The sequence below is a fragment of the Pristis pectinata genome, chromosome 18 (assembly GCF_009764475.1).
Source record: "Pristis pectinata isolate sPriPec2 chromosome 18, sPriPec2.1.pri, whole genome shotgun sequence".
Classification (NCBI taxonomy): Eukaryota; Metazoa; Chordata; class Chondrichthyes; order Rhinopristiformes; family Pristidae; genus Pristis; species Pristis pectinata.
Window position 1 is genome coordinate 18,980,205 of NC_067422.1, and position 22,693 is coordinate 19,002,897.

The 22,693-nt window shown below is 38.5% G+C and overlaps 1 protein-coding gene across 1 annotated transcript in view; it reads left to right on the top strand.

The window, feature by feature from the left end:
- lrrc45 (leucine rich repeat containing 45) overlaps positions 1-18,869 on the top strand; it is a 47,104-nt gene extending 28,235 nt beyond the window's left edge. The window contains exons 13-19 of the mRNA XM_052032936.1: positions 1,335-1,446; positions 3,268-3,338; positions 5,511-5,603; positions 8,106-8,198; positions 12,246-12,419; positions 15,556-15,703; positions 16,143-18,869. Of these exons, the coding sequence (XP_051888896.1) occupies positions 1,335-1,446; positions 3,268-3,338; positions 5,511-5,603; positions 8,106-8,198; positions 12,246-12,419; positions 15,556-15,703; positions 16,143-16,339 (888 nt within the window). The 3' untranslated portion in view covers positions 16,340-18,869. The remainder of the gene's footprint in view (positions 1-1,334; positions 1,447-3,267; positions 3,339-5,510; positions 5,604-8,105; positions 8,199-12,245; positions 12,420-15,555; positions 15,704-16,142) is intronic.
- The last annotated feature ends 3,824 nt before the right edge of the window (positions 18,870-22,693 follow it).

The window sequence follows — 22,693 nt, forward strand, 5'->3', positions numbered from 1 at the left end:
TAGTTCTTCTATTCTCTAGTTTTTAAACCCTGCACTTAACAATAAGTCTTTTGAGTTCAAGTTCTCCATGTCATTCAAAGCTTAGAAGACTTTGTTTTTCCCATGTCTATCTTATCCAGGTATTATTATCTCAGTTCAAATAATCTTTCCTTTTAAGAGACCAGTAACTTAATAAACCATTGCAGAATGTTATTCTCTTTCTCCTTTAAGCACAGAGCTAAAAGTTTTAACGACTTAATCACCAAAATGCAGCCTTATTACCTGCTTCACTACCTCAATATAATTTCCTTTTATGGATGTAAACAATTTGTCAATTTTGCCCTGTTTGCACTTGCATATCAAAGTTCTAATGGCTATCTGCTCTTTGACCTAGCCTCCATAGGTGCTTTGAATTATTCCCTATTATGTTCAATCTGGTAATGTGGACACCTTAAATACTCCACACTTCATGTCTCTTTTAGTTGGGTGGAGAAAAAACTCAATGTGTCCAAATTTCTCCCTTTCCACTGACAGCTGACTTCTATTCTGATACCTCTATGTGTGTTACTTTTTAGCTTCATGTCAATCTTGCCTTATATTTTGCTGAGGGTGAAATTGTGAATTAATTTATATTGTGGAGCATTGTCAAATGCTTACTTAAAATCCAGGTAGATAATATCTACCACCTCACCTTGAGCAACGTATTTGTAACCTTCTCAAAGAAGCACAGAAATATAGGCTGTTCTGAAGCAGGTTGCTTGTCACGAGGAAAATGTGATTTTAAAAAGGTTATTTTTCTTTCCATTTTTCCTCATGAACTCATAACTCTAAGTCAATCTATGTTTCTCCTTCCAGTAATGTTATTAGTATAACAACAGTGGTATCAAACAACTTCTTTTGAACTCAAGAAATGAATTATATTTTGAAAGTGATGCAACTTCCTTTTATTGAAAATAAACATTTGTAAAGAAATGTAGCATATAAATCAGTATTCAGTATCTGTTTTCAATTGCATTTGTGCTTTAGAGCTTTAGAAAGGATGCATCTAATGTTCACACACAGTGATATACATACGATAATAATTTGGTGTCTCACTTGATTTGGCTCCATGGAATTGAAATCTCTATCAACTATTTCAAATTAACATTTTCTAACAAGTATTTGCAGTGCTTTTGCATAGCAGATTTAAAACATTCCAAAGGCACCTATATTGAACTATTTGGGATAGCAAAAGACCACCAATTCCCCATCTGTAACTGGGTTTATAGTTTAGCTTTGGTTACATAATTTAAGTGACGATGTGTCAGCCTTCCTTAAACATGTACCAGATGCTATTTTGTGCCTGTGTCAAATAGGTGGATGAATTAGAGCGACGAAGTAAGAGCCAACATGATCAGATCTGCCATCTGAAACAAGAACTGACCAATGTGACTGCTGAAATGAAACGGAAAATAGCACAAACTGAAGGTAATATAACTGTACCTTGTGAAATAAATAATTGCAGGATTAGACTGGCATCAGTCAGCCATCTCCAGTCAATGGAATTTTGGTACTGGCTTTTGGGATTCCTGCCCATCTCCTCAACGGAGAAGGAGCATTTAAGGTGATAATGAGACCACAATTCAACACATCAGGAGCATGTGTAAGCTCTGAGTACACCACCTCACAAATTATCCACCTGCCCTTCCAATCAGTCACCTGCCCCATCTGTGGCAGTGTGTGTAGTTCCCACATTGGCCTCCTCCAGAACTACAAAACCAAAGTACGAAAAAGTCATCCTCAATCCTGAGAGACTAGAGGGGAAAATAATAGAGCAAAAGCTGGTCAGATGTGAAGTGCGTTCATGTCCCCAGCTTAGTACATCATTTCCCCACTGCTGGATTGAATGGTGAATCCAGAGGAGATAACTGTGCCAGCAACTGACCTCCAACTTGTGTGACATGTGTAATTCAAAGCATAAGTGCAGGTTAACCACAAATGAGCACAATTTGGCCCAGTATTCATGACAACAATCTTTCCCCTAATGACAGCAAAACAAAAGAGCTGGTCATTAACTATACTTCAACGGTGCTGAGGTCGAGAGGGTTGAGAACTTCAAGTTCCTAAGAGTGAACATCACCAATAGCCTTCCCTGGTCCAACCACGTAGAAGCCATGGCCAAGAAAGCGTACCAGTGCCTTTACTTCCTCAGGAGGCTAAAGAAATTTGGCATGCCCCCTTTGACCCTCACCAATTTTTATAGATGCACCATAGAAAGCATCCTATCTGGATGCATCACGGATTGGTATGGCAACTGCTCTGCCTAAGACCGCAAGAAACTGCAGAGAGTTGTGGACACAGCTCAGCACATCATGGAAACCAGCCTCCTCTCCGTGGACTCTGTCCACACTTCTCACTGCCTCGGTAAAAAAGCCAGCATAATCAAAGACCCTACCCACCCTGGACATTCTCTCTTCTCCCCTCTCCCATCAAGCAGAAGATACAAAATCCTGAAAGCATGTACCACCAGGCTCAAGGAAAGCTTCTATCCTGCTGTTATAAGAATATTGAATGGTCCCCTAGCACGATAAAATGGACTCTTGACCTCACAATCTACCTCGTTATGGCCTTGCACCTTATTGTCTGCCTGCACTGCACTTTCTCTGTAATCTGCAATATTTTATTCTGCATTCTGTTAATATTCTTGTACTACCTCAATGTACTGATATGATGAAACGATCTGTATGGATGGCTTGCAAAACAAAGCTTTTCACTGTACCTCAGTGCATGTGACAACAATAAACCAATTTACCAATTTAAATTTTATATCATGTCATCATTTTTTAAAAAATACCTAAAACCAAAAAATATTGATCCCTCACAGGTTTTGTGAAAATTTCGGGGAAAAACTTCAGAGTATTTATTCACTTTTTTTTACAGTAGTGAATGAAATTTAAATTGCTGAACTAGAGATACAAATATTGTAAATCTGGCTCAAGGTAAATAATTGGTTGACGCCTATTAGTTAGCTGTACCTTGACAAACGTCAATTAAATGCAAGTTTAACAGATTCCTAAAACCTGCCTGAATATGTATGATTTTAAAATTCATAAGGTGTAAAGAGTATCGGACCATTTTCTAAGTCTAAGATGAAAATGTAATGACTAGAAAAGTTGGGTATTTTTACACACAGATATTTCTAAAATATGCTCCTCTACGTTCAAATATAGATGAGTTTATTTCTTCAATTTTTCTCTCAGTCCTTAAAAACTTGGTTATTGATTGCATTTTCATTTCTTGAATTATTAGAACGTCTGGAAGCTGAGAAGAAGAGATATAAGCAAGTGATGGATGATGCAGATGCACTACGGCAGAAAGAGGTAATGTGGTTCCTTACTAACCACTGCAATTTTGTTTTCAAAGAAAGTTTTCCTTGTATCCTCCTCGCATCTTTAGCCCAAAATTTTAACTCTGTTCCCCCAGACCTTGAACCATCTGTTAATGAAAATGGTTTCTTTCTGTGACAACCATATGCATCTGTAAAATCCCCTCTCAAACTTTTGTTGTCTGATGGAGTAAAACCTTAGTTTGTCCATCGACCCTTGTCGCTGAAATCCCTCATCCCTTGGAGATTCTGGTAAATCTTTTCTGCTCCTTCTCTAAAGCCTTCACATCCTTCCTAAATTATGTTGAACAGAACTGGATGCTTCTCTCCAGCTGGGGCCAAATGAGTATTTTGTGTAATGTTATTTCCATGCTTTTGTACTCTTTCCCTCTTTTTATGAAGCCCAGGATCCCACAATGTAAGTTGCCATTTCCAAGGATTTAAACATGTATTTATACACAGATCCTTCTGTTCAAGTACTCGCATTAGAAATGTGCCATTTATTGTCTCTCCTTTTTCTTTTAGCCAAAGTGCATCGCGTTACACTGCTCAGTATTACATTTCACGTATCACTAATCTGCCTATTTTGCCATACCACCTATTTTATTCTTGCATTCTGTTGCTATCCTCACTGTTTACCACACTTCCAAGGTTTGTGTCATTCACAGGTTTGGAAATTTTAGCCTACATGCAGATGTCTTTTGCAAAAAAAGTGATGCCAGCCTTGACCCTTGGGGAAACACCACTGTCTGCTTCCTGCCTTTGATCCAGTTTTCTATCCATGCTGCTACTGATCCTTGAATTTTGCTAATCAGCCTTTTACCAAACCCACACAACTTCCTTAAGGATAGGGGGAGAGGGGTGGAGAAGGGTGATTGTGGAGAGGAAAAGGAAAAATTGAGATGATGATGCCTCTGTTCGGTTGAAAGTAATGTGCACTTTATATGACAACCAAATAGAGTTTCAAATTTAGAAATGTTCAATTTTATTTCAATTCACACTGAAAAAATTGTTGCAGAGTACTGGTTGTTCCTTCTGTAGAAGCTTGTGCAATAGAGTATGGCCTTCAACGGTATAAGACCATATGGTAACTAGTGTACAATGTCCACCTCACATTAAAAGACTTCACATAGATGTCTTCCATTCCTTAGAAATGGAATCGAAGTGAGTCATTCGTAATCCTGAATGATTGCCTGAGGGGATAAAATGTTTTACTTCAAGTACAGAAATTCAGCAAGGCTTCCAGCAGATGGCAGCAGAAAGCAATTACAAGCAAACTTGTTAATGAATTCAAGCTTAAAAGGGAATCGCAAATGTGAAAATTCTTGTAATGCTGCCTAAAAAGTAAAATAAGAAAGAGGAAAATCTGGAGAATAGAGGAGAAAAATGAGACTAGAGTGGACAAAAGTTATTGTAAATATTGTTCACAAATCCTGAAAGGAGCTAAAATCTCATGGCAACCTCTAGTAGTTTAGGTTCTGGGTTTTTAATTTCCCATGTTATTCTGCAAAATGAGCTGAAATACAGTTCATTAATTCCCTTTCAAAGTATTGAAGAGGAAGTTGTATAAATTTAGACAATAGATGCATTTTTTATTAACGGTAGCATAGCAGTTAGCGCGACGCTATTACAGCGCCAGCGATCGGGGTTCGATTTCCGTCGCTGTCTGTAAGGAGTTTGAACATTCTCCCATGTCTGCGTGGGTTTCCTCCAGGTGCTCCGGTTTCCTCCCACATTCCAAAGACGTACAGGTAGGATAATATGGGTTTAAAATGGCCGGCACGGACTCGTTGGGCCAGAAGGGCCTGTTACCACGCTGTAAATAAAAAAATTTTTTAAATTTTAAAAAACACTTTACCAGTTTACAAGGAAGTGGAAAAACATGGCCTTGTTGTTTATATTCTGTAAATGTTTCAATGCAGCAATACTTGAAATATAGAACAGGGTGTAAAAATTCATCTTTGGTCACCAGCACGAAACAGATGCTAGATTACTAGCCATCAATTACATTTCAATTCTGATATGCAGTAACAATAAAAGGAATTGAATTGAATGTTCTTAGGGGAGTACAAAGAGCAGTAGTTACTTCAGCACCTGTTAAGGATTAGCAACCAAAGACGAAATGTCTGATCAAGGAACATTTGATTACTTTTTTTAAACTGATCAGGTGGACCACATGAAACGACACTTGGAGGAGACACAGCGATCATTGCAGGAAAGAATTCACAAACTTGAAAACGTTAAACTTCAGCTGGAAGAAGTGAGTGAGCACAATTGCTGAGTAATGCATGAAACAATTGGTGTAGATACTATTATAATAAATTATAGCAGTAACTTCACTTCATCTGCTAATGAGTGAAATTGTGAAGTCATGAAATGTGCTATATAATTACAAATATTTCCTTTGTTTTATATCTGCTCATAAATTTGCAACAATGTGGACAAATTCTCAAATGGATAAGAAAGAATTTGAGGACAGCTTATGGAATGATTAAGGATCAGAAATGAAAAGAATTTAAAAGTCTGAACACTGTTCACAAAAGATATGATCCACAATACAAAGCTGCCATTTGGAGGCAGTTAATAAATGAATAATACATAGGGCAGCACAGTGGTGTTGGAGATGGTGCAGCTCTCTCTCAGCCCTCCTCTAGAAGTCTATGTAAATGAGCATAGTCTCCAATCATATTGGACCCCCTTTGCCATTAGGTCAAGATGTTTCTGTGATAAAACCATGAGGTAATTGGCATGTAACGTCTGTCCCACATTAAGATAATTCATAAACAGATGTCTTCCATTCCTTCAAAGCAAGTCCTCCTTATACCTGAGAGACTAACTAAGAAGAAGAGATGTGTAAAGAAACCCAAATAAAACAATGTATCTCAAGTACAGAGATTCAGTTAATTCTAACTTCCTGCACTATCTGTCTCGAGTTTGCACATTCTTTCTGTAACTGTATGAGTTTTCCTAGGTAATTTGGTTTCCACCCACATCCTGAAGTTGTGTTGTTTGGTAGATTAATTGGCTACTGTAAATTATCCTCAATGGTTGGTGGGAGAATCAAGGAGTGTTAATGAGTGTGTGAGAGAATAGATTTTAAGGAGTGTTATTGAGAGTCAGCATGGACTGGATGGGCTGAATGCCCTCATATTGTGTGGGGTGGGGTAGGGAATGAAATATGTAAATGCGTCGGCTGGGATTGGAATGTGCTTTACTCATTATCTCTTCAAACAACAATTGCAAACCTCAGCAAGCAGAATTCTAACTTACCAATGCATTCATATACCAGTTCCTGTTTGATTCCTTCCCCTGCCCCCTCCCCTCAGCCAGCCCTGGTTAAAATGCAGAGTAAATCTGATTATGAACATTCAGGTACAAAGCAGGAAATCTGGTATCCAAATAGTACTTTGATGAGCACACTAAGCAACTTGCAACTTTACAAAACCCCGTTAGACCGCACTTGGAGTATTGTGGGCAGTTTTGCTTGTCAACTATAGGAAGGATGTGTTCACGCTGGATTGCATGGATTGGAGGACTTCAGTTATGGGGAGAGATTGGAGAGGCTGGGCTTGTTTTCCCTGGAGTGAAGGAAGCTGAGGGGTAACTTGACAGATGTAGATGCAATTTATAAGAGATATAGATAGGGTAGATGGTCAGAATCTTTTTCCTAATGTAAGGGTATAAAAATGAGGGCTTAGGTTTAAGGTGAGAGGAAGGAGTTTTAAAGGGGCTTTGAGGGGAAAGTCTTAATGTTTTGGGTGGTTGATATCTGGAACTTGCTGCTAGAGGAGGTGGTGGAATCAGATACAATCACTATGTTTAAGAGAGATTTAGCCAGGTACTTGAATAGGCAAGGCATAGAAGGACATGGACCTAATGTGGGTAAATGGGATTAGTGTAGATGGCCATAAAGGTTGGCATGGGCGTGCTGGGCTAAAGAGCCCATTTCTGTGCTCTACAACTCTAACTCTTTATAAGATAAATAATAAACTATTTAAGGAATCTGTATTTATAGCTTTTAATTATTTGATCAGTACAGATTCTATTTTTTTTAATCAGCTACTTTGACGGCTATCTGCAAAATTTGGATTTTAAGAGCGGGGACCATATACTTACTACTTGTTAATTGTATAGTTATCTAAATTTGAATCCTACATAACAGACTTTCACTAAGGTGCAGCAGATGGGATTATCCATAATTAGCCTTTCTTTCCTTCAGTTTTGTAACTCTTCAAGATAGTTGCATTTGATTACTTTTGTCTGGAATGTAAAGCTATGCAGAAAATTATCTTTTGCAGATCTTCAACTTTGCACAATGGAAGTCAGACAATTTTGTCAATTCTTTTGTACGTGAAAGCATTGAACATATTTCTGTGTGTAAATAACTGATTTGTAAATGAATTATTAAAATTCAAGTCATAATTAATGCATGCTATTTCCCATCTTTTTGAGGTAGGCTTCTTGTCAGGTGGATAAAAATATAATTGAAAAGGTCTTTGTTTAAAATCTTAGTAAATTGTCCTGTTTCATTAATCTTCTGTAACCCCACAACCTAATTGGATGACTATACTCCTTCAATTGTAGCCATTTGATCATCTATGTCTTTAATCATTCCAAGCTCTGCTGATCTTGGAGTTGCAGAATAATTTCAGGAAAATGGGTTGGCATTATCAAATGTCTGTTAGTTATTTTTTAAAAAAGCATTTCAAAGTACGGTTTTGTGTAATTATTCTTGAATGCTCGTTTTTCCCTTTTGAGATAGGACCTAAGCCGAGTGAAGGCAGCTGCTATAACTGACCGAGCACAAGCTGAAGAGGAGCAGATTAAAGCAAGAAACCAAGCACGATTGGAGGAGGTAATAAATATGAAAAAAATCTTTATTCAAACTCTGTGGATTTTGTCAAGTTTCTACATTTTCTATATCTAATTCTCTCCTTCCCCTCCCCCTTTCCTTGCACCACTTTGCCCCTGTTCTTCCCCCCACTGCCCTCTTTCTCATATCAGCACATTGTCCACCATCCTGTACACCCATCTTGCTCTGGTGACATTTTGGCTTTTTTTTTTCCTTGAAAGCTATTGGGTATGTTTAATGTTGATAGTAGCTATATTAATTTCTTAGAAATTTATTTAGACTTTGGAAAGATCATATATGCCAATTATTTCTAGGTTGCCTCCTATTCAAGTGATTTCAGTTTCAATTTTAGAGAGGGTAGTTTAGCTGAAATCCATTCATGTAACAGAACTAAGTGAAGTAGATATTTTCATGGAGGTGCCTGAAGACAAATCACTGAATGGCAAGTGTCAGGAGAAGCCTATTTTCTGTGATCAGTTGTATCAAAAATAAGAGCATAGCAATGTTTGCAATGTCAGTTTGTCCAAGGAGTCTTCTGGGACAAAGGTCCAAACAATTTAATGCCAGCCTTAGTCTTACAGTAATCAATACCAATGAGAGTCTTGACTCTGTTATGCTGACTAGAACAAGAATTCAAGCATAAGAATTAAAAGCAGGAATTTGCCATCCAGCCCTTCATGTCTTCTCTGCAATTCTTTAAAGTCATGGCTAATCTCTGCCTTGGCATTATTTTCACTGCACTATGCCCCTATCCCTTGATTCCCTTAATATCTAGAAACCTATTGAATTCTGCTTTGAATGAACTCAGTGACTGATCCTTCAGAACTCTCCAGGGTAGAGAAAGATTCACCACCCTTTGCGTAAATAAATTTCTTCATTTCTCAAATCTAAGCAGTTTACCCCTCTATTCTCAGTCTGTCCTCTGGTCCAAACTCCTCAGTCAGTAGAATTTTCCTGCTTGCATGTAGCTTGCCGAGCCCCATAAGGATTTTGTAAGTTTTATTGGGATCTCTGCTTAACTTCCTAAACTCTAGAAAATATAGGCTTAGATTATTCAATAACTCCTCGTATGACAAACCCATCACCCCTACAACCAGTTCAGTGAACCTTCACTGCTCTCCCAATTTGGCATGTACATCCTTTCTTGGGTAAGGAGGCCAAAACTGTACACAATACTCCAAGCACAGTCTCACCAAGTCCTAAGCACCAGTCCCAGCAGTAACCCACGAGTCACAGCCTGCCAGCCTAATCCATTCACACTCTTTGCTTTATGCCTGATGATCAATTCCAGTCAATGTCAGTATATTACCCCAATTCTGGGTACTCTAATTTTGTTGACCAACTTCCTGTGTGAGACTTCAGCAAAAGCCTTCCAAAAATTCAAATATATCACATCCAATTATTTAATATTCATTAAAGAGTATCTGCAGTCTTTTTTTGTGGCAGAGAATTCCACCTTGCATTTATTGTCCTTTGTAATGAATTTATTTTCCAAACATTAGAGAAAGATCTTCAGATTGTATGTCAGCTTTCACAAGCCTATTTCATTGTTCTTGCTATTACAATAAATGTTTGCACTATTGTTCCTGTCTCACTGACTAGTAGAAACAATCATTAGTTACCTTAAGAAATTTTCCACAACCAGGTTACTCCTTAACTCACTCAGCCTAACCTCCTGTATCTTTGTAACTGTAGTTACTCATCCAAGACAGCAACCAAGTAAACCTTTGCTTCTCACTTTTAGAACCTACCTGAAATTAAGTGTACAATATTCTCGCAGTACCATAAGGTTCCAAGAGATCTTGCATTGCTTCTTTGCTTTTATACTCTAATATAAAACCAATGATATGTCTTTTTGGCTTTCTCTGCTTTGTCGATCTGCTTGTGTGCACACCATTATTTTTTGGATTGCATTGCTATTCAGAATATACAGGAATATTCAAATAAGAGTGGTCTAGTGGCTTGCTTTACCATGCAGAAGATACTTCCTTCCCCACCCCCACCCCCACCCCCCCCCCCCCCAACCCCAAATGGCAGTGCTGCATTTGTACTTGCCTGCTGCTAATTTTTGCATTCTAAACTTAAGCAAATAATTTCTGCAGGAAATTTTGGTAAGATCACATAGTAATTGATGTATACAAAATTTAGAATATTTCTGTGGCCTGTGCTGAAAATTAATTCCCATGCATTTTGCTTCAATCTCTTGAATCTTTTCCTGATCAGCCTGTTTTACAAGCCTTTGCATATTCTTAAGCCTTGTGAAATCTTACCCAACATACCTTCCTTTCCTCTTTGATATCATGTTAAATTTCTCAGGAATTAGTTATTTGCTCTCCAATCACCTCATAATCCATGCGACCCCTTTCCCAACAATAAACGCAAAACCATTAACATGATTCTTTTAAGTTTAAGAAAAATGTTCTTGGTGATTGTTCAAAATAATCTTGCCACTGACAGGTTGTCATTTTTCATTGGTAAATTTGGTTTATTATTGTCGCACGTACTGAGCTACAGTGAAAAACTTTGTTTTGCATGCCATGCATCTAATGTCAGACATAGGGCAGATGAAGCAGTCGCATTTATTAATAGTTTCAAGGTAATGATCTACCACATAGACCAAAGATGTTGCTTTTTGGAGAGTTGGGGGTGGGGTGAAATTCAAGCATTTAAATTATTGTATCAGTATTGAAATGATCCTTGACTCCCCGTTTTATATGCATTGAATCAAAAGCATTGTACATCTATCTTTTAAATACCAATTGCCATCACTAGACTTGGGCCACATTGCTGCCTGCTACAGCAATCCATTGTTCCTTTTATTGACAGACAACACTGGCTGTTTTCTTGCACATGACATCTGTAACCAGTCAAATAACTGCATTATCTGCAGTTATTTATTGGAGAACTAAACCGGACATGTCTGTCCACAGCCACCTACACTGCTGAGTTGGAGCTAGAAGCAGATTAGAGGAAAAGCACCTCATATTCCGCTTTGGTAGTCTCCAACCTGATGACATGAACATCGATTTCTCTAATTTTCGGTAACCACTCCACTCTGTCCTTTCCCTGATCCCACTGGCCCCCATCACCCTATCTCTTTCCCCTGGCCCCACCTTCTTCATCTGCCATCATCCACACATTCCTCCCACAGGCTCCCCTCCCCACCTTCCCTTTATTCCATGGTCTATGGTCCTCTCCCATCAGATTCCATCTTCTCCAGCCCTTTGTCACTTCCATCTATCACCTCCCAGCTTCTTACATCATTCCCATTCTCCCCCTGCCTCATCTGCCTATCACCCCCCTCACCTGTATCTGCCATCACTGCTAGCTCTTGTTCCACCCCTTCCCCCCCACCTTTTTATTCTGGCTATCTCCCCTCTTTCTTTCCAGTCCTGATGAAGGGTCTCAACCCAAAACGTTGACTGTCCATTTCCCTCCATAGATGCTGCCTGACCCACCGGGTTCCTCCAGCTCTTTTTGTGTGTTACTCCAGATTTCCAGCATCTGTGGTCTTTTGTACCTCCATGTAATAGAAACTAAATGTTTAGGTTTCATACCTTTGTACTTTCATGCATGCAGTTTAGATAAATAGCTAGTCAGTTAATTCAGCGTACCCTCAGTTCCACATTATTGGGTTAAACTTGTAGTTTAACTGGCACAGTATATGTAAGATAGACCATGAAAGTACATGAGACCCACAATGTCTACTCTCTATCTGGATTTAAACTCCAATACTAGTCAGCCTTCAGGCCGATGAGAAACATTAATATAATTTAGTACTCTGAATCTAAAGGTCTGTAGCTATCCAGTGAAGGAAGAGAATGCACTAGTTTTATCTAGTCCTACAGTTAATGCTATTATTAAGTTGCAGGAAAATGACTAATGTTACCTATCAGTAAAAATAATAATTTGTGGGAGGGAACAGCAAGGCTCAAGGATAGTACTAGAAATTAATATTTAAAAGAAAGACGTTCAATGCTATAAATCATATTTGACAATGTATGTTTGAATTTTTCTTCATTGTTCCTCAATTTTGTCTCATTTATTTAGCAACAGAAATTAGTCCACTTGGAAGAGAAGCTTCATCACCTTGCTCAGTCACGTGATGAATTCCAGAATCGTTGTACTGCCCAAAAGCAAACTATCGCTGAGTTACAAGGAAAGAACAACAAGCATGCTTTTGAGATTGAAGGTTTAAAGCGCCGAATTGAAGAACTAAATCAGGTACTTTGAATCCTGATTAATTGTCATTTACTCCCTTCCTCCCAAGTGCTGCTGAAATGAAATTTAAGGTAATGATTTCTTTTTCATATAATAACTAAAACTAAAATACATTTGACATAAAAGCGTTATTTAAAACTAAAGAATTTCTAATTTCTCATTTACTCACTTCCTAATGTCTACATAACATTTTGATACTTGTTTTAATTTGATACAAATTTTATGACTTGTTTTATTATTAACAATATTTTTAATTTACAATTAAATGTTTCCTATTAAGCTTGCAATGCATTTGCCTCAATGAATTTCAATTTTTAAGAATTTTATCCTTAACTAAGTTTTTTTTGTTATGGCTATTGAAGGATTTTTTTTTAATTCCATTGACAACTGCTAATTCTGTAATTATTATATGAAATTCTGTGACAGGGTAAAGTTGCACAAAATTTTGGAGAAAGTTTAAATTTTACAATCTAGGAAGAAATTGGGGGAATTTGGTTGAATTTATTAAATATTAAATATAGCATAAAATATAAACCTAGTTATTTCAAAATAGACTAGGGAAGTAGTAAAATGAAACTTAAATGTAGAAGAAAGCAACCCAAAAAACTTAAAAGATAATGTTTGAAATCATCAAATTAGGTATCAGAGAATGAAGCTGCTTAAGTGCCTCACTGAATGAGGTATTATGATTGAAAAGGCTGATTTTATTTGTGTTCGAAAGCTGTTGAGTATGCAGAGGTTAGCGTTTAATTGGAGTGCTATTTTTAGCTGCTGAAAGACATGCTGCTTTTTTTATATAGCTGTATGGTCCCCAAATGACACAGTACCATGTAAATGATGAGGTATAAATGAGTAGAATGAGGTGAAGTATTTTGAGTAGATAACTGAATCAGGAAACAAAGAATGAAAAGAGGCCAGTAGAGCAAAGGACAAATCTAGGCCCATTATTGTCTTCCATGTAAAGAACTTGGAAATAATACACCAAATTATTATAACACCTGTAGAAGGTGCAGCGCAGTGGCACAGCAGTCAGAGCTGCTGCCACACAGCTCCAGTAATTCAGGTTTGATCCTGACCTTGATGTCTATGTAGAATTTGCATGTTCTCCCTGCGACCATGTGGATGTCCTCCTATGTTCAAAAGAAATGCAGTTAGATTTATTGCCACTGTAAGTTACCTCTAGTGTAGGTTGGTGCCAGGAAAATCGGAGGAAGTAGCTGAGCATGTGAGGGAGGATAGTTTACAGGGAAATGAGTGGGGGAATGAGACTGATGGGGAAAGAGAGCCAGCATAGATCTAATGGGCCATGTTGTAACAAACTGTCGATAAAATATCATAAGGTGCTTAATGAGCCAAACGATTACTTTCTTGAACTGTAGTGTATCTTGAATAAGGACCAAAAGCTATCAATTTGTACATAGCAAATGACAAGTGAATGCACAACCAATCAACAAGATTGTATGATTTTGGCAGTTCGATATGAGAAAGCAATTCGGGTCAGAATATTAGGAGACCTCCCGAGTCATCTAGATCCATTTGAGCAGAAAGATAAGATTTTGGTCTGTAATCTCATCCTAACGCATTGCCAGAGTGTAGTTTTCCTTCAGTGCTGTACTGAGTTATCAGCCTAGATAATGTGGTGTTTGAAATTAAATCTGAATTCTAAGGAAGGAGTATATGGAAGTGAACTATGCTGACACTAATTTTGTAACTTGAGGATTGTACCATTTAAGAACTTCCCAGGTTTATCTATGATATTTAACTGTAAGATATATGACTTAAGGGCAAGTAAATAAACTCCAGATTTTATTTGAAGGCTGGGCCAAATTAATACAAAATACAATGCCAAGTCATGAACCAAATAAAGGAATAGTCTGCAGACAAGATTACAGAAAAAGATATTGCAAAAGTGGTTGAGTACTGCAAATATGCCTTCAAAGTTGTAACAATGCTGATAATGGAAAACTGAGAAGACAGGTATTTTGAGATAGAGGAAAGCTAGAGAAATGGGATTTGGCACCTGTGCTGTGATGAAAAGTTATAGATGCTGGGATATTTACATTAGTATTTAGAAGTCTTACTGAGATCTTTAAGATCCTAGAACAGCTTTAAGTGTAACATGTTCTGAGAGAAAAGGACATGGATCGAGTTTTAATTGGAAAAGGGATAAACATTACAATTTGGATCAGAGAGAAATATCATCTGAGCTTTAGCTGAAACACAACACAAAAGCACAATACAATAAGTGTTGGAAATCTTTTTTTTAAAAAAACAGAATATGCGAGAAATACTTAACACGTCAGGCAGCATCAGTAGAGAAAGGAACAGAGTTTAAAATTTCACATAACCTTTTAATTGATGAGAGGTTATTATCCTTGAATGTTGGCTCTGCTTGTCTCCACAGATGATGCCTGACAGAAAACTTATAGCATTTCCATAGAAAGAGACCATTCGATCCACAGAATCTATGCCAGCCGACACAGCAATCCCATTCCCTCATTGTTTGTACCTGTAACTACTTCTTCCCACATTCCCATCAACTCCCTCCAGATTCTACCACCCACCCATTAGTTTAAAGAGGTAAATTAACCTACTAACCTGCATGTCTTTGGGATGTGGAGAGAAATCAGAGCTTCCAGAGAAAATCCATGCAGCCACAGAGCAAACATGCAAACTCCACACAGGCAGCACCAGAAGCCAGGATTGAATCCAGATCTCTGGAGCTGTGAGGCAATAGCTCTATTAGCTTTGCTACCCATTTTCTATTCTTATCATGGGTTTTCTTTTGTTTGAATTAATATCTTCCTCAGAGGTTAGCAACACTACCTGCTGCTGGTAAAAAAAATAATTAGCATTTTGCAAGCTTTTGACAGTTCATAAAATATCTAAGTGTTAATACATTTTGATACATTGTCACAAGATGAATGCAGTTCATAGCAGCCATTCAGTCCACCTCAAGCTCATCAATCTATCAGCCCTTATCCTGTCTATTTTAATATTAATTCTGTACAGCCTGTGAATAATAAACTATGCCCAGAGAAAGCATGCTATGTGTTCAATATGGAAAAAAATCCATTCTTTTGTTTTATGAAATGCACCTTGAATGTTAAAGTTTTAACACTGAAACTCCACTATTCAGGAGCTGTCTAGCAAGGATCAAGAAAAGGTTGCAGAGGTGAATAATATACGGGTAGAACTCCAGGAACAAATTGGACATCTGCAGGCAGAGAGAGCAGCACAGGAAGGGCTCAAAGAGAAGATCTCTGCCTTAGAGAGGCAATTGAAAGGTATGTGCATGAGTATTAACTGTGCAACCTGTCAACCCACTTCCTATTCTTGGAATAGTCTCTCTGTGGTAAACAATAAAGTATGTCTCCCGACTAACTGGCCTACCAAAACCACTTTTGATTAAAGCAAGTTGTTGTATGTTTGTATTAAGCCACTTGAATGTATTGAGTTTATTTTAAGGTGATGAAATAATCAATGTCAGCTGTCTGAACACTATGAAGATAAAAGAAGCACTGCAACCGTTAGCAATAAGATGATCTTATTATCTTTTCGTTATGACCAAGTAAGTTAACCTGCTAGAACAGAAAAGTCTAATATAGGGTTGAAATTTTAGTAAACAGCAACCAGTAGCTTCAACTAGCCCCTAAGTATTGCCTTGCTCAATGGGGCCCAACCCCTTAATTCTACTAATCTTAGAATTCTCCTATTTTGTTACAGTGCAGTCAAGTAGCCATCGAGAAACCTTGTTGGATAAAGATGGTGAAATTTCCTCCTTACTGGAAAAAGTCCGCCTGAAAGACAACGAGATTATGCGAATGAGGGAGGATGAAGCACAACGAGCTAGCTTCCTACATAATGCAATCCTCTCCTATGTGCAAGGTTCTCCTCTTGGCACCCAAAGTACAAAGAAATGAAATTTTACAGCAAAAATAACAGAAATGTGGACAACTAGTAAAGGGAGCCAGCTGTTTTTTTGTTTTAAATTTTGCATAATTGCAGTTGGGATGAGTTTGGCAAATTTCTTAAAAGTGTATATATATAAATTTTTGGTGCAGGCAAAATGAAGTTAAGCGGATAGAAGGATACTGATGAATGATACTTCAAATGCAGTATATCAACAGAAAGGTTTCTATATGAGATGATTTAAGGTGCAAAGCAAATTTTGATGGTATACAATCAAGTCTGAGAAAAGGTACAAGCCTGAAAAATGTAATTGTAAATACTTTTGTAGTGGTTTTATGTTTCAATTATTGGAGATTACTTAGATTCATGGAAGATTTAATCAACTGGCTTGCTAAAAATGATGTGCAATGCCTGCTTGGGTTTTTTTTTTCTGTTTAAATGGGATAATGCTAAAATTTGCTTCTTTGGCTAAACCATCAGTTTATATTTTGACATCTGGAAGTCAGACTTTGAAATGTACAATTTTTAAAGCTACCTATTGATGTTCACTGAATTTCTGGTGGATAATGAAATATTATGTCCAGACATCTTGGATCACACAGAGTCTGAAATAATGCTGAAATTTATGATTTCGTGCCTATGTTGCATCAAAATTTCCTGTAGAAATTATTTACATTGAGCATGAAAATTGATGCAAACCTAATACTACCTACAGAGGTGATTATGAATGTGCTTGAGAGTACAATGGCACTTCGCTTTTGAAGTCTCTTGCGTCAACTGGTGCTGTTCCACAATTATATAGAACTAGGAAATTCACAGTAGTAAAAATAATTTGTCCTATTAGGAGGGATGGTGATGTTGAAAACATTATTGGTGCATTAGAACTTACAGCAGTTAGGTTAAGTGTGGTGTAAATGTTGGTGAGAACATTTCTAAAGATAAAGATGTAAAATGTTGTTCCACCAATATCAGATGATACTGGGCTGTGTAGTGTCTAGATCTCTGGATGTAACTCTACATAAGTGCATTATTTGCATAAGAAATGCATAGGCAGTTTTGCTTAGCATCATCATATTGAAGAGAATAGGGCTATAGATAGATCCTTGAGGAATTCCTTAGGTAATATCAAGGAATTAGGGGGAAAAAAAACAAAATAGGGACAAGTTCTGACCACAGTTGGATAGTGAGAGCAATACCACTGATCTGGAGCAAAAATAAGAAAACTGGAAGAACTCAGAGGGTCAGGCAGCATCTGTGGAGGCAAAAGGTGTAAGTCAACATTTTGGGTCAAGACGGAAGAGGAGAGATTGCCAGTATATAGCTGGACAAAGGGGGAGGGGGTGGGATAGAGGCTGGTAGGTAATAGGTGGAGCTAGATAAAGAAGGGATGGGCAGATGGGGACAGGGATTGGGAAAAGTGAGTTTTTGTTGGAGGGGAGCACTGGAGGTAGCCATGGGCTCTGCCTTTTTGGTTCTGTGGAACAGTCATTGTTCCAAGCCTATTCCAGCAAACCCACACTCCCCACCTCCAACTCTTTTTTTTTTCTCTCTACACCTACGACTGCATCAATGCTGCTTCCTGCACTCATATAGAACTTGTCATTTTCATCACCTTTGCCACCAACTTCCACCCTGTCCTCAAATTCATCTGGACTATCTCTGACACTGGCCAGATCTGTTCTCAAGATGAGGCCTTCTGCTCTAGAGTTTCTGAACTGTCCTCCTTTCTGGAAACATGACCTCTCTTCTGCAATAGTTGATGGAGTCATCACATGTATTTCCTCCATTTCCCACAGGTCTACTCTCACTCCACCTTCCACCCACCCCTCAAGACTGAACAGCAATAAGAGTTCCATTGGCCCTTGTCTTTCACCCCACAAGCCAGCACATCCAACATATTATTGTCCGCCATTTCGGCCAGCTCCAACGCAATCCCACCACCAGTCACATCTTCCCCTCTCCTCACCTTTCTGATTTCCACGGGGCCGACTCTCTTTGTGATTCCCTGGTCCACACATTCTCCCCACCCATGCCTCGCTGTCCCCCGGCACTTACCCCTGTGATCACAGGAGTTGTAACACTTGTCTTTTCACCACCTCCTTCTCCACCATCCAGGAACCTAAACATCCCTCCCAAATGGGTAGAAATTCACCTGCACCTCTTGCAACCTGGTCTACTGCATTTGGTGCTCACGATGTGGCCTCCTGTACATTGGGGAAACCAAGCATAGATTAGGTGACCATTTTGCAGAGTGTCTGCACCCTGCAACAACCATTTTGAGCTTCCCGTTGCATGTTATTTTTACCCCTCATTCTCATTCCCACTCCCATTCCCGTAGTGACCTGTCTGTCCTCTGCCTTTTCAAATTGGAAGAACAAAATCTAGTGTTCTGCTTGGTTAGCTTACAACCCAATGGTATGAACAGTGAATTTTCCCATTTCAGGTAACCCATATCCCCATTGCCCTCCTCCCACGCACACTTACCTGTCCACCTAGTTTTCTTCTCCCTTTATTCACCTTTGCCATTCCCTTCCCCCATCTGGTTCCATTCATCACCTAACAGCCTCTACCCTACCCCCCTTCATAATGCCATATTCTAGCAATCTTTCCTCTTCTCTCTCAGCCCTGATGTAGGGTCTCGACCCAAACTGTTGACTTGCACCTTTTGCCTCCACACGTTGCTTAACCCGCTGAGTTCCAGTGTTCTGTTTGTTGTTCCAGATCCCAACTTCTGTAGTCTCTCTCTTGTCTTCATATCATTGATCTGGACAATTGTTCAGATGATAGAAGATACTAGTATGCTCAACAACATCAAAAGCTGCATGGAGCATGAGAAGGGATAATGCACCCTTAACACAGGATAACATTTGTCTTTACAGGAAAGATATGGGAACAAACATTTCAATCCCTTTTCATTTTTGAACAATATTTTGATATGTCTAGATTAATCACAAGCAAGTGTATTCATGATGAAAAATACGATGATGCTGGAGGAGCTCAGCAGGCCAGGCAGCATCCGTGGAGAAAAGCAGGCGGTCAATGTTTCAGGTCAGCACCCTTCAGGACTGAAGATCGGAAAAGGGGAAACCCAAAATATAGGAGGGAAAAGCAGAGCAATGATAGGTGGACAAAAGAAGGGAGGGGGGCTAGGCACAGGGTGGTGATAGGTAGATGCAGGTAAGAGATAGTGACAGGTAGGTGTGGGGAAGGAGGGGAGAGCAGATCCATCAGGGGATGGGTCAAAGGTAAGGAGAGGGAGGGGAAAAAATGTAGAAAAAAAGAGGCTAGAGAAGAAGCAAGGTGTGGGGCGAGTGTGTTTGTGGGGAAGGGGGTGGAAATTGCCTAAAGTGGGAGAATTCAATATTCATGCCATTAGGCTTCAAGGTTCCAAAACGGAAAATGAAGTGCTGTTCCATCAGTTTGTGCTTGGAATTCTCCTGGCAGTGGAGGAGGCTGAGGACTGACAGATCAGTAATAGTGTGGGAGGGGGAGTTGAAGTGAATGGCAACGGGGAGATGCAGGTCGTGGTTACGGACAGATTCCAGCATCTGCAGTCCTTTGTTTCTCTAGCATGTGTATTCATAGTCAGTATATTTAGAATGTAATCTATCAAATTATAGGCCATCACTTTTGCTGCTGAGGTTCAGAGCACCTTTTATTTCCAATTGCTGACGCTGCAGAAATAACAGCTTGTTTGGCAAAATAATTGCACTCTTTCGTAGTTTTTGTGTGTCTGTGTGTGCGTGCGTGCATAAAGAGGTTAAAGATCCCATGTGAAGTAGCTATACCATCAGCTTGAATTGTCCGTTGAACAGAAAAATAATAAGTTTATCTTTACAAAGGCAACTCCAAAAATGAGAATCGACAAACTCTGTGCATAGTTAATATGGTTTCCCCTCCCACCCCCACGTTTTTCCCTTTCTATTGAAGGAAACAATTACTGTTGGGTTACAGCTCCACAGATATTTGTAGCCTTTGTATAAACCTAACTTTAGAATGCCAGTGGATTATTTAACTAGAGAAAAGATTACAGCTTTGTATTTGTTGATTCAAACAGAGCAAAGAGAAAAGTGTCTTAATTAATTTATGGGCTAGAAAGGGGCAAAAAATTGTTATAAATGTTCATGACATTCAGAAATATTCAAAAATATTAAAAATCAATTAACTTAAATATAACTACATTCATTAAAACATTTTAAAAATGTAAAAATACTTAATATTTATCTGAAACTGGTTAATTAAAGAAGAGTTCTCTCTCAGCCACTCCTTCCCAGCCTGTTCTTTCCATTCAAATGAATAGAGTTGTTGTTCCTGCACCAATTCTATCTCGCTGCAAATTCACCAGAAAAATTCCCCAATATAGATATAAAATAATGGAAAATTTGTTTCAAGTTCACAAACTGCTGTTGGCTCCTTCTTGAGTCCAATGTCAAAACACAGTCAGGAAATAATCAGTGAAGAGCTGCAAACAAGTTCATTGTCTCTGTATCTGCATAGAGATCTTCAACTTGACACAGAAATGCTGGTGCTTCTATTTGAATTGCTGGCATTTCTCTGCAAGATCCAGCCCATAAACTTTAGTTCAATGGATTCATTCCTACTTAATTCTTTGTTTTATTGCCTCATGAAAATACATTGCTCTGAATATTTTTAAGCATATTACTTAAGAATTTATAAATTCTTCCCAAGGTTCAGCATTTATTTTAATTTCAATGATTCTAATATTGTGTAGTGATCATTTTTGATGCATGTGTGTGATGGTTGAAAACTGTTTTAAACATCTTTGCCTGTGGAAGGTGGTGAATTCCAATGCATAATTGTTAATTTCTAACTATATATTTTAGCATAGTGGAGCCTGACCTGCAATGTTTTCTTCACTATTCAAATACCCTTTACTGTTCAACGCAAGATATAACAAAAGGAAAGGAAATTGGATTTTTATTTTCGGCTACTTTCTTGATTTCAAAGCCAAGCAAAATCTTGAATGTCCAATTCCACGACCCAGACTAACTAGTTTTGTTGACTTTTGTAGTTTAAGTACTTGCATTGTTGTGGTTGGTAGTTTATTTCCACTGAACCATATGGCTGCTCATTTAATACACTCTAAGCACGAATATAAAACTGGCAGATATGTCACAGTGTGATATCACTCACTATTTTGCAGAAAACTGCCCTGATTTTTCTGTCACTTTTCTCTAAATTTTGTCTTTTTCTGAATTAAGCTGCCAATTGTACCTCCTCAGATGGCTTGTTTCCAGCTGCCAGTTCTTTTCTGAATTTTTTTCCATTTAGCACAATGGCTGTGTATTACAACAAGCCCTTGGTGCAAAGACTGGACTTTTTTTCAACAAGGACATTGCCGTGATCACTCCAACTGATTCTGTCATGAACAGGTGCATCTACTGTGGGTATATTGGTGAGGACAAGATGGGTAGAGTTTCCTTCTTGTTAATTCACTCATCACTTGCCACAAACCCTTTAGGACTCCACCAGCTCATTCATTGGTGGTGTCACTGAGTCTCTCTTGATGATGGACATTGAAGTCACCCAACAGCACATTCTGTACCCTTGGCATTCTTAATGCTTCCTCTGTGGAAGAGTACTGATTTCAGTAGTTGATGGAGTTTCAGTCGGTGGTAGTCAACGGGAAGACCCCATGCTTGTGTTTGACCCGACACCATAAGGCCTGTGGGATTAAATCAATGTCAAATTTACTTCCTTACTGTATATCACTGTAGGACAACCTCTGGACAAACCCAGGAGTCTAGAACACTAGCTGAAAAGTACAATTCTAATAATATAACTTTTGTTGGGCTGTATCTTGTCTGGATTAGATTTGTGCATCAACTCGCCCAATTCCCTAAAAATTTGAGGAGGGCTATACCAGATTGACTAGGAGATTTACAACCCCCTTCCCACCCTCCTCCCCCAGACCAACCAGCCCATGTTTGAGAACTCAATGCCAGGTGGTACATCCAGTTTTATTATGTTTTAACGGAGTGGCTTTTTGGGCCATTTAACATTGCTCTTGATCTGGAGTTGTATGATTGGTTTTAAACATTAAGATGCAGAGAATGGAGTGGAGGGAGCAGGAGGGCAAGACTGTGATAGGCTGGAAGGCAGGAGATAGAAAATGATTCAAGGGATGACAAGTTCACAAGAGTTGTAAATACAGTTTAATTGTTTGATGTTACCAAAGATCAATGAAAGGAATCTGAAATAAAAATACCATTATTGTGAATTTCATTGCAACAGTGTCAGATGCTGATGTCAAAATGAGAATGAGAAGTAAAATTAAAATCAATTTAATAACATTTTAAACTTATTTCCTATTCATTTTGCAATCCTTTGGTAATTTCAAGTAA